We start from the raw sequence: 15,303 nt of genomic DNA on the forward strand, positions 1-15,303 counted from the left end.
TAATAATAATAATAATAATAATATTTCAGTGTAATTATGTACCTCATTTCTGATCTCTGTACTGTACACTACTGATTTACGTTACCGATGTGCTTAATAAATATATAAATATTCAGTTCAGGTACAAAACGGAGTGGAAAAGCATCCCGGTTGTGCTTATTATTTTAGGAAGACCGGACGCGTCCTCTGTGTCCCAGAAACGTCCTCTTTGTCCCAGACACGTCCTCTTTTTCAGACCGAAAATATATCAGTCCAGTGAGGATTCACAGCATAAAAAAGGCCATGATTGTGTACCGCTCATTATTTTAGACTCACACTTACCCGAGTCCACGGAGTCCACGGACGTGGAGACCGAACGGCAAGACAGATTCTCTCCATGCAGTTCCATACAGGTAATAATAATAATAATAATAATAATAATAATAATAATAATAATCAGCTCTAGTGAATTCCTCGTAACAGTACAACACGGCGTGCGTCGTTTCCATTTCCCCAGAAACCTCTTCCTCTGGGTTTAATCCACATTTAGTGATGAAACATGTGACTTTCACTTTTCTTCCAGGTTTGACTATAATATACTACAATAAGATACACTTTAAACGTATATATTTTACAGTAGAGTCTATATATTTGGTGTACTCCCATCTCGTGTGTGTGTGTGTGTGTGTGTGTGTGTAGAAGTCTGGGAAAACCCTTCACATGCTCAATTATATACAGTTCCGAAAACTACATCCTACATACCAGTTCTCTAAGAGTGAAAAAAACACATTTAAAGATTTCGTCGCAGTTCTGCTGAAAGGCACGGCGTCTACCTCAACCTTTATAAACTGCACCGAGAGTGAACGAGAAATCCTCGACGAGCCTCCTCGCCGTGTGTGCACGCCAACACCGCCGATTCCGTCTCTTCTGGTCTGTGGGATCGTTTAAACCGCTAGAAACCACCGTACAGAGCGTACAAGCAAGCGCTCTTCTCCGTTTTGATGACGACGACGTGGCGGAGCAGGAGCGTGGCGGACATCCCGACAGTCGCGATCCGATTGCGAGCGGAACTGATTAGGGTCGTGTTCGTTTCGTTTCGGGGTCAGACATAACTTCGATGGAATGATGAGACAAATCATACGTGACTAGAGAAGGTGTTCAACTGGCTCCTTAAACAACGTGATCATTGCAGGAAGGTGCTAAAACAGGGTTAGGAATCTGAACACACACACACACACACACACACACACACACACACACACACACACACTCACACTATCTTAGCCATGACCTACTGAGTAACTCCATCATCACTCCATCTCTCCACCGTCCTCCTGACCGAGCCGTGCTCTCTCTCTAATCTCTCGGCTGTGGACGACATCGAGGCTCTCGATCACGCCACAACCGCTCCGTTAAATCCCGCATCACTTCCTGTTCCAGCCTCAGGCTCTTTTCACGTGTGCTCATGTGGTATTTGAGCTGTGTGAGGCGGAGGAGGAAATGTGCACGGCTTAATCTTTTGAGTGAATCGTGTAATGATAAAGAGCCGGTTTTCGATCACAAGGACACTCTGCTGTGCTCAGACGTTTATTCTGAATCTCTCACCATCATCTCCGTGTGTCTCTGTCTCTGTCTCCGTCTCTCAGGGTGTTGATGGAGAGCGTTTCGAATGACAGCCGGGACAGTGGTCATCACAGGCGGGATTCTAGCTACAGTAATCTTACTGTGCATCATTGCAGTACTGTGCTACTGTAGACTGCAGGTAAGTCAGCTCGCTCTCACTCTCTCTCTCTCGCTCTCTCTCTCTCTCTCTCTCTGTACTGCAGTAAAATCATCTCCGTCCCGTCGTAATAAACGTGTAGCGCTGTATTTTAGTGCCGTCTCCTCATGGCCCAGGGAGTTTAAGTGCTCTATCTCTCGCACACAGCCTTCGCAATCAACATGTCGGGTCACATTTCCAGCTCGCCAAGGACAGCTCCGTACTCCCGCTGCGATCGCTCCGATAGAACACGTTGTGTACGCTTAGCCTCGTTTATCGCTCTGGATACGAACAAATCTATTCGGGAATTGTTTGCAGGGGCGTTTACTCCAGAAATGTGGACTTCATGAGTGATCTTTCGTTATATTTCCACAGAAGGAGCTCCGCTAACGTGAACCTCGACGGATGGGGTTTAAACTGTATAACTGGCGATGAGTTACTGCGGTTTTACATACGGATTACGCAGTCACGTTTAAATTTATTTCAGTTACACACCAACGTAATTGAACGTTTTGTTTGTGAAATACAATCACTTCATATTACTGACTTGAGAGAGAACGATTTCAAAACAAAGCCATAAATTGAGACACTCGGGAGAAAAGTAACGGCGCCCTGTAAAAGCAGGATGCGTTAGCACACGCCACGATTAGGAGGCGCTCTTTCACTGTTTAGCTGTCATTTTGTCGCTTTCAGGTTTCTGGCCTTTTACGGAGTTTTGTGGGTGTGGCTGAATGGAAATCTGTGAGGATGAAGATAATCAGTGAAACTTTTGTAAATCTGGTGCAAGTCTAGTTCAGGCCATGGAAACGTTTAAACACAACTTTTCTAAAAAGATCGCAGACTTTATTTTAGGACGAGCAGACGTCCTCGATGTCACGGGCACGTCCTCAGTTTGAACGCTTAAAAAGCAATTTCAATGCTTTTCAGTGAATCAGATTAGTTGGCTAATAATCGCCAATGAGTCGACTCTTTCGACTCCTATTTTTTGTTTCTTCAAATCTACAGCAAGGCACTGCATAATTAATCTGACTAGAGTATGTCTGCGCTTGCTCAAGTTCAATTTTAAAGATTTCTGTACGTTTATCTGCATAAACACATCTTAACATGCACTGGTTCTACATCGTTACTCTGCAAAATGATTCAGCTGTTCATTAGATTCTTTTTTTCAGTGCATTACAGAATCACAGATATCAAAGGCTGATGTAGTTGTTGTGTCCTTAAATAAATTTTTTTTTTAAACCAACAAGATCTCCCAGTGCTCACCTAAAAGAGCGGCCTCAAAGAGTCGACTCGTTTGCGAACGACTCCCAGCACTCACCTGAAGGAGCCGGCTCAAAGAGTCGACACCATTTGCGAATGACTCCCAGCACTCACCTAACTCCCAGCACTCATCTAAAAGAGCCAGCTCAAAGAATCGACTCGTTTGCGAATGACTCCCAGCACTCACCTGAAGGAGCCGGCTCAAAGAGTCGACTCGTTTGCGAATGACTCCCAGCACTCACCTAACTCCCAGCACTCATCTAAAAGAGCCGGCTCAAAGAATCGACTCATTTGCGAATGACTCCCAGCACTCACCTAACTCCCAGCACTCATCTAAAAGAGCCGGCTCAAAGAATCGACTCGTTTGCGAATGACTCCCAGCACTCACCTAAAAGAGCCGGCTCAAAGAGTCGATTCATTTGCGAGTGACTCCCAGCACTCACCTAAAAGAGCCGGCTCAAAGAATCGACTCGTTTGCGAACATCACTAGTTCCTCATGTAGCAGACAATTCTCTTCTCAGGAGAACCGTTTTGGGAAGTTTAGCATGATGGAGGCTTCATGTGTTCTGCAGTGTCTCCACTCCCTCTTTCTCTCTCTCTCGTTCGTTCTTTCTCTCTCACTCTCTCTCTCTCTCTCTCTCACACACACACACACACACATACACACCCACACACACACTTTTCACTGATATTGAGTTCTTTTTCTCATTAACACCCCTTAAACTCTAACTATTTCCAGATCGGATGAATTAAATTAAAGGTGAACCAACGACAGCTTTCATTATTCACTACAAATGAGGCCCTGACATAATCCTAATTTTTTCCTCCGCACTGTGGATTTGCCCCTTTTTTTTTTATTATTATTAAACGTCCTTTAATCCATTCCGTTATCACCCGAGGCTCATTATCCCTCACGAACAGCAGCATTCTCCGTTTTTAATATTCATTTTTTTCTAAGCGTGATTGCAAAGAGGAAACACGGGCTTAGACTAAACAGTTATTTATATCCGTCGCCATGGTTACACTCCAACACGGTTAAAGGCGCATTAATTTAGAAATGATCTTCTCCAGAGGTGTCTCGATATACATTTCTGAACTTCTGTAAACACAAACATGTTTTCAAGCGTACTGAAATGAAATATTTCTACATTTAAAATGTGATTATAAACAGCAGGAAGAAGAAGAAGAAGAAGAAGAAGAAAGGAGACCAAGCGTGACTCTTAGCCGTGACGCTTCTTCCATCCGGACGGCGTCCATTTTGTTTGTACGCCGTTAAAGCGAATAAAATATTCAGCACGTTTTCTTTTCCCCCCCAGATAAAACCATTTCTCTGTAACATTTCCATTATCTCTAAAATGATGCTGTGGAGGGAAACGGCACTGTCTCAGATCAGCGCGTAGGGCCGGGACGATACGATGATGATATAAGGATTATCGTGATGAATTACGTCACGATACGCTTTCCTGAGATAATGCGGATATCGTGATGGACTTTTTCCTCGAAGTAATTTCTATTTTAAATAATTACAGACTCTGATGTTAAGATTTTGTACTAAATCTTTAAGATTTTATTGAATGTTAGAATTTATTCACGTTTAGAATTTTGTCTTTTCATTTTTTGAGTAATTTCATTCTGGAGACAAATAAAAAAACTAATTTTAAAAAAATCATTTTTACTTGTTAATACTGTCTTGTTGGCAGTTTGTTAGAAACCTGTACATCATGTTAAATATTGCGAAGATATTTTGGTCTTGCCGCCCACCTTTATGATTCATAAACACGCGTCAGCTCCAGCTGTAATTTGTTCCGATCCCGGGCGCCGTGTCTCCTCACGGCAGCACTTAAAATCCTCAAAATGAATGAATTTGAGGACGTGTGACGATGACCCCGATTCAGCACTCACCCAGTATCCTCCTATTACATCATGCGCATAATTTTCCGCGTTCATAAAACGCTCCGAAACGTGTGATCTGATCTCGTTTGAGCTCGTTGTCTTAGTAACGAGTCCAACAACAGCTTTGAAGCTTTGTTAGGATCATGTCAAATCAACAACACTCCAGTCCCGCTGCCTCAGTAATCCACGTATGAAGAACGACGCCTGGGTTCTATTTTAGGGTTCTGCAGAGAGACGGTAGACACCGTTGCTATAGAAACGATAACGTATCATAGCGAGAGCGTTAATATAAACCTGCGCTACCGTCAGAGCCGCTGTTCTAGAGGACTAATCACCACCTGACGACCAATCACAGTCCAGGATTTTAAGGAGGGTGTGTGTACTGAATTCCTGTGTTTTTATTGTGTTTTAGTATTATTGCTGTAAGAAGGAGGAGTCCGAGTCGGAGGAGGAGGAGCCTGACTTTGCCGTGACGTCTCGTCTGCCGCCCATACACTCCAACCACAACATCCTGGCTCCTGCCGTCCCCGCGGCACCCACCCCCAACGGGCCGGCCCTGTTCACGCCCCCTCCGCCGGCGCGCAAGCTGACCCGCTCGCAGACGTTCTGCCCGTCCTGCACGCACTACGACATGCCCTTCTACCTGCAGCAGCCTGACGGCCTGAGGAACGGCGGCGAGCGTCTGAGCTTCCGCAGCTTCCAGGAGCATGACCTGGACCTGCCCACGCCGCTGCCCACGCCGCTCCCCAACTACCACAAGCTCAACCTGAACCGCTCCGTCACCATGAGACAGATGTTCACACGCAGCTGCAGCATCAGCACCGACGTCTAGCGCACGGACAGCTTCTGACCTGCGCCCCCTGCAGGCCTGGAGGTCCAAACACAGGCCAATATGGACGCTCGATTGGAGCTCGGGCTCGCCGGACGCTCGATGCAGCGTAATAAAGTTTTACTACACAAACAGACGAGATGAAAAGGTCCGAAGATGAAATGTTTTAAAAAAATGATCAAATGAAATATTGCCGTTTGGGGAAGTGAAGAAAAAAAAAGGGCTTGGGAGAGTTTCATTTTATTACAGAAAAGCGAAACGGTCGACATCATTTTGTTTTGTACATACAACTGAACTCGTCATTTTTGTATCGTCTGTGTGTGTGAGCGTGCGTGCGTGCGTGTGTGCGTGTGTGTGTGAGGATTAGAAGTGATGGTTGATAGTTTGTCAAGATTATACCGTAAAATAAGAACGAAAAAAACCTATATATCAACCAACCGAAGAGAAAACACAAGCTCTAATTTGGGCTGCAATAAAATATTTGAAATAAATGTAATGTAAAAAAACAAACAGAAGAAAAACAGACTTTCATTTTTAATTTCTGCGATTTCCATGACCGCGTGTTCATCCAGAAACAGGTAGATGTTTTTATCTTTCTCTTATTAGAAAGTATTTCTTCTATTTCTGTTGAATAATGCACGGTTTATCCGGAACATTTTCATCTTTTCTTCATGAAGAGGAGCGCGAGGTCGGCGAGGTCGCGGGAATTACTGAAAGACTCCAGAACGCAGCGTGAAGATTTAACGCAGCTTGGACTCGGATTATAAGGGCTAGTCGCTCTTTCTGAAACTCTGACGGACTGAAATCGGTTTATTATGAGCGTGACTGTGTGTGTTGCTCTTCTTTCGACAGTGCTCATATAAAAGACAAAATTATTGACTTATTCTTCTGAATTATTTTGTATAAAGGCCCCGAGTTACAGAAACAAGTCGTTTTTAATATTTCTTATTTATTCTTTTCAGGTTCAACAGTGAGATTTTGTCCTAATGGTGACTATCTGACTTTTGCAAGCACCATGTAGTCGTACTGGGTGTCCTTTCTCTCTCTCTCTCTCTCTCTCTCTCTCACACACACACACACACACACACACACACACACACTCTCTCTCTCTCTCTCTCTCGGCCAGGTGAGACAAGCAAGTGCAATGAATTTAGGAGAAATTAGTAAGTATTAGAAATTATTATTATTATTATTATTATTATTATTATGTATAATCATTGCTGCACATTATTGCTATTTTTGGGTTTCATGTTCCTGAAGTGATGTCACGTTTTAACCTGTACAACTATAAACACAATGTTGATAATAAACCTGGAGAAAATCTGAGATTATATAATGTGTATGAAGTGTATTAAGGAGGTGGTCGGTTGCCAGATCATCAACCCAAAAATCAAGAAAAAACATTTCAAGCCGGAACTGGAAAACCGGCCGCTCACAAACCTGCCTAATTTCCCTGCTATTTCACCCGTTAATGACATAAAAATCATTTTAATGACCATGAAACTCCAGGATCCGTATTCGTCCTGCAAAACATTAATAATTATCGTACGCAGAACGTTTCCACTCAACCCACAGCCAAATAAAAACAATAAAGTAAACCAATTAAACAGGAAACGGCAGATCTGGCAACCCTGGACATAGTAGTGGCTCGTATTGCTCATTTTCAGCCCACAGACGAGAATTTGATGAGATGAAAAAACTTAATAAAAAAACAACTCACTGCAAACAGAAATCTAAGTGCAGATGTTGAACTAATGTTGAATAAAAGAGAGAGAAAAATCCTCTTATTACTCCCAAATGTATTCTTATGGACTTTTGTCTATTTTTCCAACGTTCACACGCTGCAGCGTTGCAGTAAGAAGTAGTTCCGGTTACATTACACTTCGCTGAAGGTTTTGTCGTATCCATACGCAGCACAATGGCACTCTCTGGATCTATTCAGTGCAACAACCATCCGGATCCGTATAGGGATTATTGCTGCAATCCACGGTACTCGGAACCCAACGTCCAACATGGAAAAGTCGGGAACTCACCCGGTCCACACACACACACACACACACACACACACACACACACACACACACACACGCGCACGCAAATAACAGGAAACCCCCAGAAGCAGACAGCTCTAACAGTTCCTCAACCTCAGCTATGTCGCTCAAGTTCATAACCGCGCTCAACTGGACATGCGCCTGGGATTATTCTTGCGTGAACTTCACAAACTAGTAGCCTAGTTTAAACCGGCGCGGCCCCTGACCAGGCCGTCACTAAGGACGAACCGATGAATAAAGGCAGTAAACGAATCAAATGAAGCACAGTGGCCTTCCCGTGGAGGAGTGAGCAAATACACTAAACACAATCACCACGTGATCTCTGCAGTTCCAGTGCGAAGAAGTGTGACGTGATGTCACACAGCAGCAGGAGTCGTCATGACAATTTAAAAAAGAATCAGATTATTTTAAGACAATCCAGCAGGATGCCAAATTAATAACACAAACATTCTACTGAAAATGAATACAATAAGATGCCAATAATAATAATAATAATAATAATAATAATAATAATAATAATAATCTTAATAATCTTATCTTTATCTGATGAAGCTAGATCTCTTTCTCCGCCTGCACTGCATCATCTATCACCTCGAGATCAGTGAGTGAAGTAAACAGAACTGGTTTAACAGACTGGTTATTCCTGCGTCTCACCAAAGCAGCTCATAAAACACCGATAACCAGCGATTAAACAAATTTAAATACTCTTTTATTTGACGTTTTGGAGGTTTGGTGTTTCACCTCAGCAGAAACCTGCTCTGAAGAGAAGATCTGAAGATGTTCTCCCGTGTGGGATACCGTACACCTGATACGCAGTAGATTTATATTTATTTACCCCGACTGCTGCGCTCGATTCATCGCCCTCTAATCGCGTTATATTAACGAACCAATTTCACCTCGTTACCTCGAGAGAGCCGATATCGAGCCAATTCATTTCCACGTCTTCATCTGCGATGTTCGACTTGTTCTCATCTCCGGAGCTGATGAGGAGCAGCGTGAACACATCTGACCTGGGGTTGAACTTTAAACACTTCAGCTGGAGGGAAGTGAAGCAGATAATGAAGCGCTCATGTCCCACAGAGGAGGAGATCCAACAAGTCATTTTCATTTATACATGTGTGTATATATATATATATATATATATATATATATTACCATTCTTAGTATGATATAAATGTGGACTTTTATTTCTCAGAATTCATCTTCAGGTCTCCAGTTGTACGTTTTGGATTTTTGTGAATATTGCTGCTTCTTTTTTCTGCGTGATTTTTCTCGAATTTTTCCCCCCGACCGTTTTAAAATGCTTCAACCCTAACTGATTTTAAAATGATTTCCTTTGTGAATTCAGATATACTTTCATTGCCAATATAAAGATTCCCTTGCTAGATTTAGAATTCTACACCGAAGACCCGCAGACTCACCTTGTGTTCAGCGTGATGAGCTCAAACGTCTGCGTGACTTCCAGGAAAAGCCTGGCGGAGGATGGAGCTGTGATTCAGAGTCAAACCTGGAGCAGAACAACACAAGGTGAGATGTTCAAGAGAAACTTTTACATCCTGATTCCAGACTTTGACTACAGAGGTATGGAGATTTGAAACCACACACCCACACACACACACACACACACACACACACACACACACACACACCTGAGATCTTCCAGTCTGATCTTTCATTTCTTCAGTGATTACAGGAGGACAGCAGGTTCTTCTCCAGTTCCTTCACCGGTTTCTCTTCATCTTCACTGTGTGTGTGTGTGTGTGTGTGTGTGTTTCTGTTTCCTGCTTTAACACAGCTGAATCACCTCATCAGCCCGTTAACAAGCACTTCAGAAGCTGGGTCAGATCAATCTGTCTGGATTCTGCTAAAAGATTTTCATGAAGAACTTTTGGAAACTTCTTTCGATCTCCTCCCGTGCCCACGTGACCACACAGATGTTTACAATAACAATCCATCTAAAACTACACCATATTTACTACGTAGTACACTAATTAGAGTTTTATTTTTCATTTTATAATCATGAACGCTTCCTAAGAAATATTGTGCACACTCCTGTACTCCCACAATGCATTGCGACAGGTCAACTTCCAATCAGTTTAGCCTAGAAGATGCAAATCACATAATTAGGCTAAAACGCCTCAAGACAAGAGGGCGGGGCTTTCTGACTGACAGGTGAGTACCTCTCCTCCCCGTCCTGATTGGTGGATTATTGGTTGTCCACATCACGTGTCATGTTTTCGCTCTAAACAGATATTTTACTGAACTTGATGTAATCTTTATCAAATAATTTTAAAAAATTGACCTACATTTAAAAATAAAACAATTATTTTCCCCTATGGCCCGTTTAAGCGTTATTTGCAGGAGAATTTTATTGCGTTTTACCGCCCTCTGCAGGTCAAACATAATTGCACTCTTTAAATTTAACATCAAAACTAATCTCTCATTTCTATGGAATAAAACTAGCTTTTAAATGGGATGCAACTAAAAAAAATGCTCTTTCAGAAAATTAAGAATGAACTCTTTTATTCCAGCATCTTCTAAAATATTAAAAAAGCAAATACATGCAACGTGTCCTGATACCACACTAACACTTTATTATTTGCTAGTTTTGGGTTAAAGTGAAATTTTCTGAAATGTACAGAATTTTAAGACGTTTTTAACAAAGGCACGGTTTGTGAAAATCTGCTAAACGTAATGCGAGCTGCAGCTGATTTGATCAACGTGATCTTGTCTCCCTCCCTAGTCTTGCATAGACTTGCGCTTGGATCGGAACCTCTCTAATATGGCGGACTTGTTGACGTGTTGCACTAGCTAGCAACAGCTGCACGTTACGTTCCGCAATTATTTATTGTACCACCAATAAGATCACGCGCTCTGAAGAATGACGTGTTCGATTTCAAAGTAAGGCGGGATTCAGAAAACAGCAAAATGGCGGCGCTGAGTTTATCTGATAAAGCTAGCTATCTGACTAGCTCTGTTAGCGACTGATTTTAATCGCTGTGCTCAAATTAATAAAGTGTCTTAAACCGAGTGCAGAATGGACTCTGAAACCGGAGACAATATCAAATCAGACCATGACGGCGCTGAAAGTTTAAAATTTACACCACAAAGAGGCGGAACTTTGCTAGCATCAAGAACAAGGTAAACAAACGCTTAGCAAGAACCTGACTAGCAGGGTTGCCAGATTGAGTTCGTTTGAGTTTTATTTTTTTTTAACCTTATAAAAATAATTGTAAGCTTATTTGATGAGGTAATAAATTGTCAAATATTTATTTACATAAATATTTATTTACATAAATATTTCTTTTTTAAAATAATGCATACACATACAGGTGCAGTTGAGTGCATATATTTACACTTCCCTTTGATTTCTGGTTGTAAACATGAAAAAATGACCCCAATTTTACAGTTTATTTACAAAACTCTTTTCTGACATGTATCCTAAATTTTACAGAAACTAAGTCTCTTTAATCACATGCTCAAAAGTTTACATCCCCTCTGACATGCTCCAGTGAAATTGTGTTTAATCATAATCATAATAATCATAATCAACCTCGGTCGAGTCGAGAGTCAGTGTGAATCAGGAAAACGGCTCTCGCACACCGTAAACCTGAAAATATTGTTCTGGAGAAGGAGTTGTAGGAAAATATAAGATGTCAATCAACTCCAAATCACTTGAGAGCATTATGCTAAATTAACTTGAACATCTACAGCATTCTAGACTATAAAAATAGATTAATAAATAAAATAAAACTGTTTTTAATTATTTTTTTTAACCTTCTTACATCATACAGCAGTCCTGAACTGTGCACGTTTTGTATGTTTAGAAATGATATATACCAACAAAAAAAAAAAAAAAGTCTTCAACCTGAATGTTAAAATTATGTGATATATAAATTTTGGTTCAGTCTAAATATTACTTGTATTTTTAAAAAATAATTATTATTATTTATTTCTCCATGAGTAAAAAAAAGGCTAAAACAATATGATTGAAATAATAATAATAATAATAATAATAATAATAAAATTTCAGAAAAAATTTAATCTTACAATGAATTAAAAAAAGAGAAAATATCTAAAAGAATCTGGATATGTGTATAAATCATTTGAGCATGAAAGGGTTAATGCATAGGAAAATGTTAACTTCATTGTTTTTGAAGGCATCTTTGCTTTACAGCTTTTTCTTTACATCCAAGACGATAACGTAGAGTACCGCATGTGATCCGCGTATAACTTCGGGTCGTATCTTTCCCCACAACCTGCTAAAATTTGAGTAAACTAACATTATATACTGAAATGATTACTGATCGCATTATATCCGTTCTTCTTCAAACAGGACGCTCCATTCAGGCTGCAAGAAAGTCAACTCCAGCTTTAAATCTCCAGTGAGTACCTCAATAAAACCTCTTCACTAAACACTGACACACAGATGGTCACTGAGAGCTGTGTGTGTGTGTGTGTGTGTGTGTGTGTGTGTGTGTGTGTGTGTGTGGAACAGGTTCCCAGCACACTGAATAACAGTGTGTGTGTCGACGAGGAGATCCGAGAACTACAGAAGACACTGCTGCAGCTGGAGTCTGACATTACACTGTTAGAAAGCGAGTAAGTGTGTGTGTGTGTGTGTGTGTGTGTGTGTGTGTGTGTGTGTGAGTGAGGACACATGGTAGGTAGACTCAGACTTCTAAGAGTCAGCTGATAATTTTGTCCTTCACTTAACGTCATGGACATAAAACCTGATTCTTCCACTTATGATCAGCTCCAAAATTATTGGCACCCTTTGATATTATAAAATGGGGAGCTTCAGTTCTCAAACCTAACACACACACACACACACTTCTGGGAGTGCATCATTGTAAGTGAATTCTGTATTAATGCGTGACACTTAAACTTATTCGGTTCCTAGACTACACTAATCTGTGTCTGTGATGTTGCTTAGCAACCAAAGCTGACTGTTAACAGACTACGCTGCAAGGCGGAAAAATATTTGTATCAAATGATATTAAAAATAAATTCAATAATTTTTTAAACACACTTGGATTACGTTGATCCGAATAACGATCATAAAATGTAACGGGGGGGGGGGGGGAACCCTGCTGATTATTTAATTATTATGAACGCTTATTTTAAAATAATCCAGGAAAAAAAGTGTTTGAAATGTGATTGGATCAAGACTGAATAAAAGTTTCCTCTTTCTGCTGTTGTAGTTTTTAAGTTGAATCCGGTTTAACAGCTGATATTAACATGGGTTTGCTATTTTGTGATTTTTATTTATTGATATGATATATTTCTCTTTTCCAGAGGTGTCCGTGTGCACGAGCTCGATCTCCACATTAACCTGCTGCACGAATACAACGACATCAAGGACATCGCACAGACTCTTCTAGGCAGACTGGGTGAATATCTCACACCGAGGCCCAGTCCCAAACGCCTTCATATTCACTACATGTGCTCACTACCTCGGGGTTAACATGAAGGTGGTGTAGTGTGACTAATCAAACGCTGCTGGAGATTCGGCCATCGAAAAAAAAACATGACTGATACGGGCCATGCTGGGGATTAGTGATGAAATGTAGTCTAATATATCACAACACACACACTCAGATCGGGGTCTGTAGCCATGTTTCCATCCATTTTTTTGGGATATCACATATAAAATCAGATTTAAAAAACCGCTGAATGGAAACACCAAATGCGAATAAAATTTCCCAAAAGCACATAAAAAAACTGTATGCACTCATTTGAGGCGGATAATTATTTTAAATTTGACACGCGCATAAACTACGATGGAAACACGTTTACGGAATAAATTCCTCGATGCGCATCAAAAGTCATGTGACTTTTCCTCGGCAAATCATGTGATTGGATATTTGACTGCTGTGATTGGATATTCAGCGCACAGTTGCAATCAAAATGATTCAGCCCCCAGTGTAAATCAGGTTTGTTGTTAAAATGTACAGACTTTCAGCTGTTTGTGATGAACACATCAAACAAAAGCGATTGAAATAGTTCGACACGGCGAATGCTTCAAGCGGTTTAAGTACTAAAGATGCTCGTCATGAAGGGGGTGAATAATTTTGAGACTGGAGAAGCCATTATAAGTTGCATTTTCAGTTGAATTTGGGGGAAACTGCTTGAAGTGTTCGTTGTGTCGAACTATTTCAATCGCTTTTGTTTGAGTTGTTCATTGCAGATGAAAGTCTGTACATCTTGACAATAAAGCTGATTTGCACTGGGGGGTGAATACTTTTGGTTGCAACATTGATGTGGCCGACTTATACAGCGCACTGGCGATGTGTTTATCTGTAGGAATTGGGGCGAGAGAGACAGACGTGCACACATGCAGAGACACACACAGTACAGTAACGTATAGGAGTATGATAATGGAGCTGCATTCTCTACAGTCCTCCACATAAAGAGCTCCTGTTAGAGCGTCAGTGTGTCGTACTGTCGCCTCTTCACCCTGTGTGTTAACACAACTGACCTTCTGTGTGTCTCGCTCACAGCCGGCCTGCGCAGTGTCACCACACGCGACTTGTACGCTCGGTTCGGCATGGAGCTGGACGACTGATCTGCTGAGCTGTGCTGTGGGAGGACGGACCACGGTGTTCCCACTGACGGACGATTCCGGAGCAGAAAACATTTCATCGTTCTCACTTCCACCGTCTCACTCAGCGAGTTACTCACAGGGTATCTAATACACCCTGCAGTTCATCGTTTATATTACCTATAACAGCACGTCCTTAAGTGTTATATAAGACCGCAAAAGTCTCTGTTTAAACTTAAATATGTAAGTAAAATTGGAGATAGTTGTAATGTTCCAGTGTTTGTCTTGTTCTGGATGAAGGCTGAATTACAGACCTTTTTGTTCACTTTAGTTTGACTCAAGTAATAAAACCCATCTGAACACTTGGCTTGTTGGAGATAGATGATGGGTGGGGATGTGAAATATATTTCACAACCAGTGGAAAACACTGATAGTGTCATCTAATGAACTGATAGCAGCCTGCAATAATCTCTCACCCTTATCTGTAAATGCTTTTAAGTAAAAGATCATTTACACTCACTCTCACTCGTTTTGTTTGTCATCATGTCTGATTTTCAAACCGCACAAAAGACCAAGCCAAATGAAATAACATACTCGTATTTCTTAAACAAAAACAAGAATCTTCGTGTGTGTGTGTGTGTGTGTGTGTGGTGAATTGAATACATGAATGAACTGACTACAAATTATGAAAAGTATATTTAACAATAAAAAACGCCACAGCAAAATCAAGCATTTTTGGCTGGAACAATCCCAAAAAAAACCCTCTGTGAAATCCTGTACTGTCTGACATACAGTACGCTTACACCTAGGGGAAATGTAGCCTAGTCAATCCAACTACAAGCATATTTTTGGACACTGAGAAGAAACCAGAGAAGATGAAATGACTCAGGAGCTCGGGTTCGAACCAGGAACCCTGGAGCTGTGAGGTGGGGTCGGGATAAAACGTTATTTCAGAATTAAATTGCTGACGTGTTTGTTAGTCCTCATA

At 41.2% G+C, this 15,303-nt stretch overlaps 3 protein-coding genes across 3 annotated transcripts in view; all 3 read left to right on the forward strand.

Annotated features, from left to right (window-relative positions):
* ptgdsa (prostaglandin D2 synthase a) overlaps positions 1-15,303 on the forward strand; it is a 90,982-nt gene that overhangs the window by 48,033 nt on the left and 27,646 nt on the right. The window lies entirely within an intron of this gene.
* On the forward strand, positions 1,649-5,838 carry fam163ba (family with sequence similarity 163 member B, genome duplicate a). Its single transcript, XM_053645948.1, has 2 exons — positions 1,649-1,741; positions 5,304-5,838. The coding sequence occupies exons 1-2, from the start codon at positions 1,649-1,651 to the stop codon at positions 5,721-5,723; spliced, it is 513 nt and encodes a 170-aa protein (XP_053501923.1). The 3' UTR covers positions 5,724-5,838.
* Positions 10,432-14,828, forward strand: swi5 (SWI5 homologous recombination repair protein). The gene is made up of 5 exons (XM_053645949.1): positions 10,432-10,912; positions 12,108-12,156; positions 12,270-12,373; positions 13,070-13,164; positions 14,275-14,828. The coding sequence occupies exons 1-5, from the start codon at positions 10,809-10,811 to the stop codon at positions 14,337-14,339; spliced, it is 417 nt and encodes a 138-aa protein (XP_053501924.1). The 5' UTR covers positions 10,432-10,808; the 3' UTR covers positions 14,340-14,828.

The sequence above is a fragment of the Ictalurus furcatus genome, chromosome 16, assembly GCF_023375685.1.
Source record: "Ictalurus furcatus strain D&B chromosome 16, Billie_1.0, whole genome shotgun sequence".
Taxonomy (NCBI): domain Eukaryota; kingdom Metazoa; phylum Chordata; class Actinopteri; order Siluriformes; family Ictaluridae; genus Ictalurus; species Ictalurus furcatus.

Excerpts from the sequence above, each read along its gene's own strand:
- fam163ba (XM_053645948.1), top strand. The coding sequence starts at position 1,649 with ATGACAGCCGGGACAGTGGTCATCACAGGCGGGATTCTAGCTACAGTA. Across the intron at positions 1,742-5,303 it reads TGTGCTACTGTAGACTGCAG|TATTATTGCTGTAAGAAGGA; the intron begins GTAAGTCAGCTC and ends ATTGTGTTTTAG.
- swi5 (XM_053645949.1), top strand. The coding sequence starts at position 10,809 with ATGGACTCTGAAACCGGAGACAATATCAAATCAGACCATGACGGCGCT. Across the intron at positions 10,913-12,107 it reads TTGCTAGCATCAAGAACAAG|GACGCTCCATTCAGGCTGCA; the intron begins GTAAACAAACGC and ends TTCTTCAAACAG. Across the intron at positions 13,165-14,274 it reads GACTCTTCTAGGCAGACTGG|CCGGCCTGCGCAGTGTCACC; the intron begins GTGAATATCTCA and ends TCTCGCTCACAG.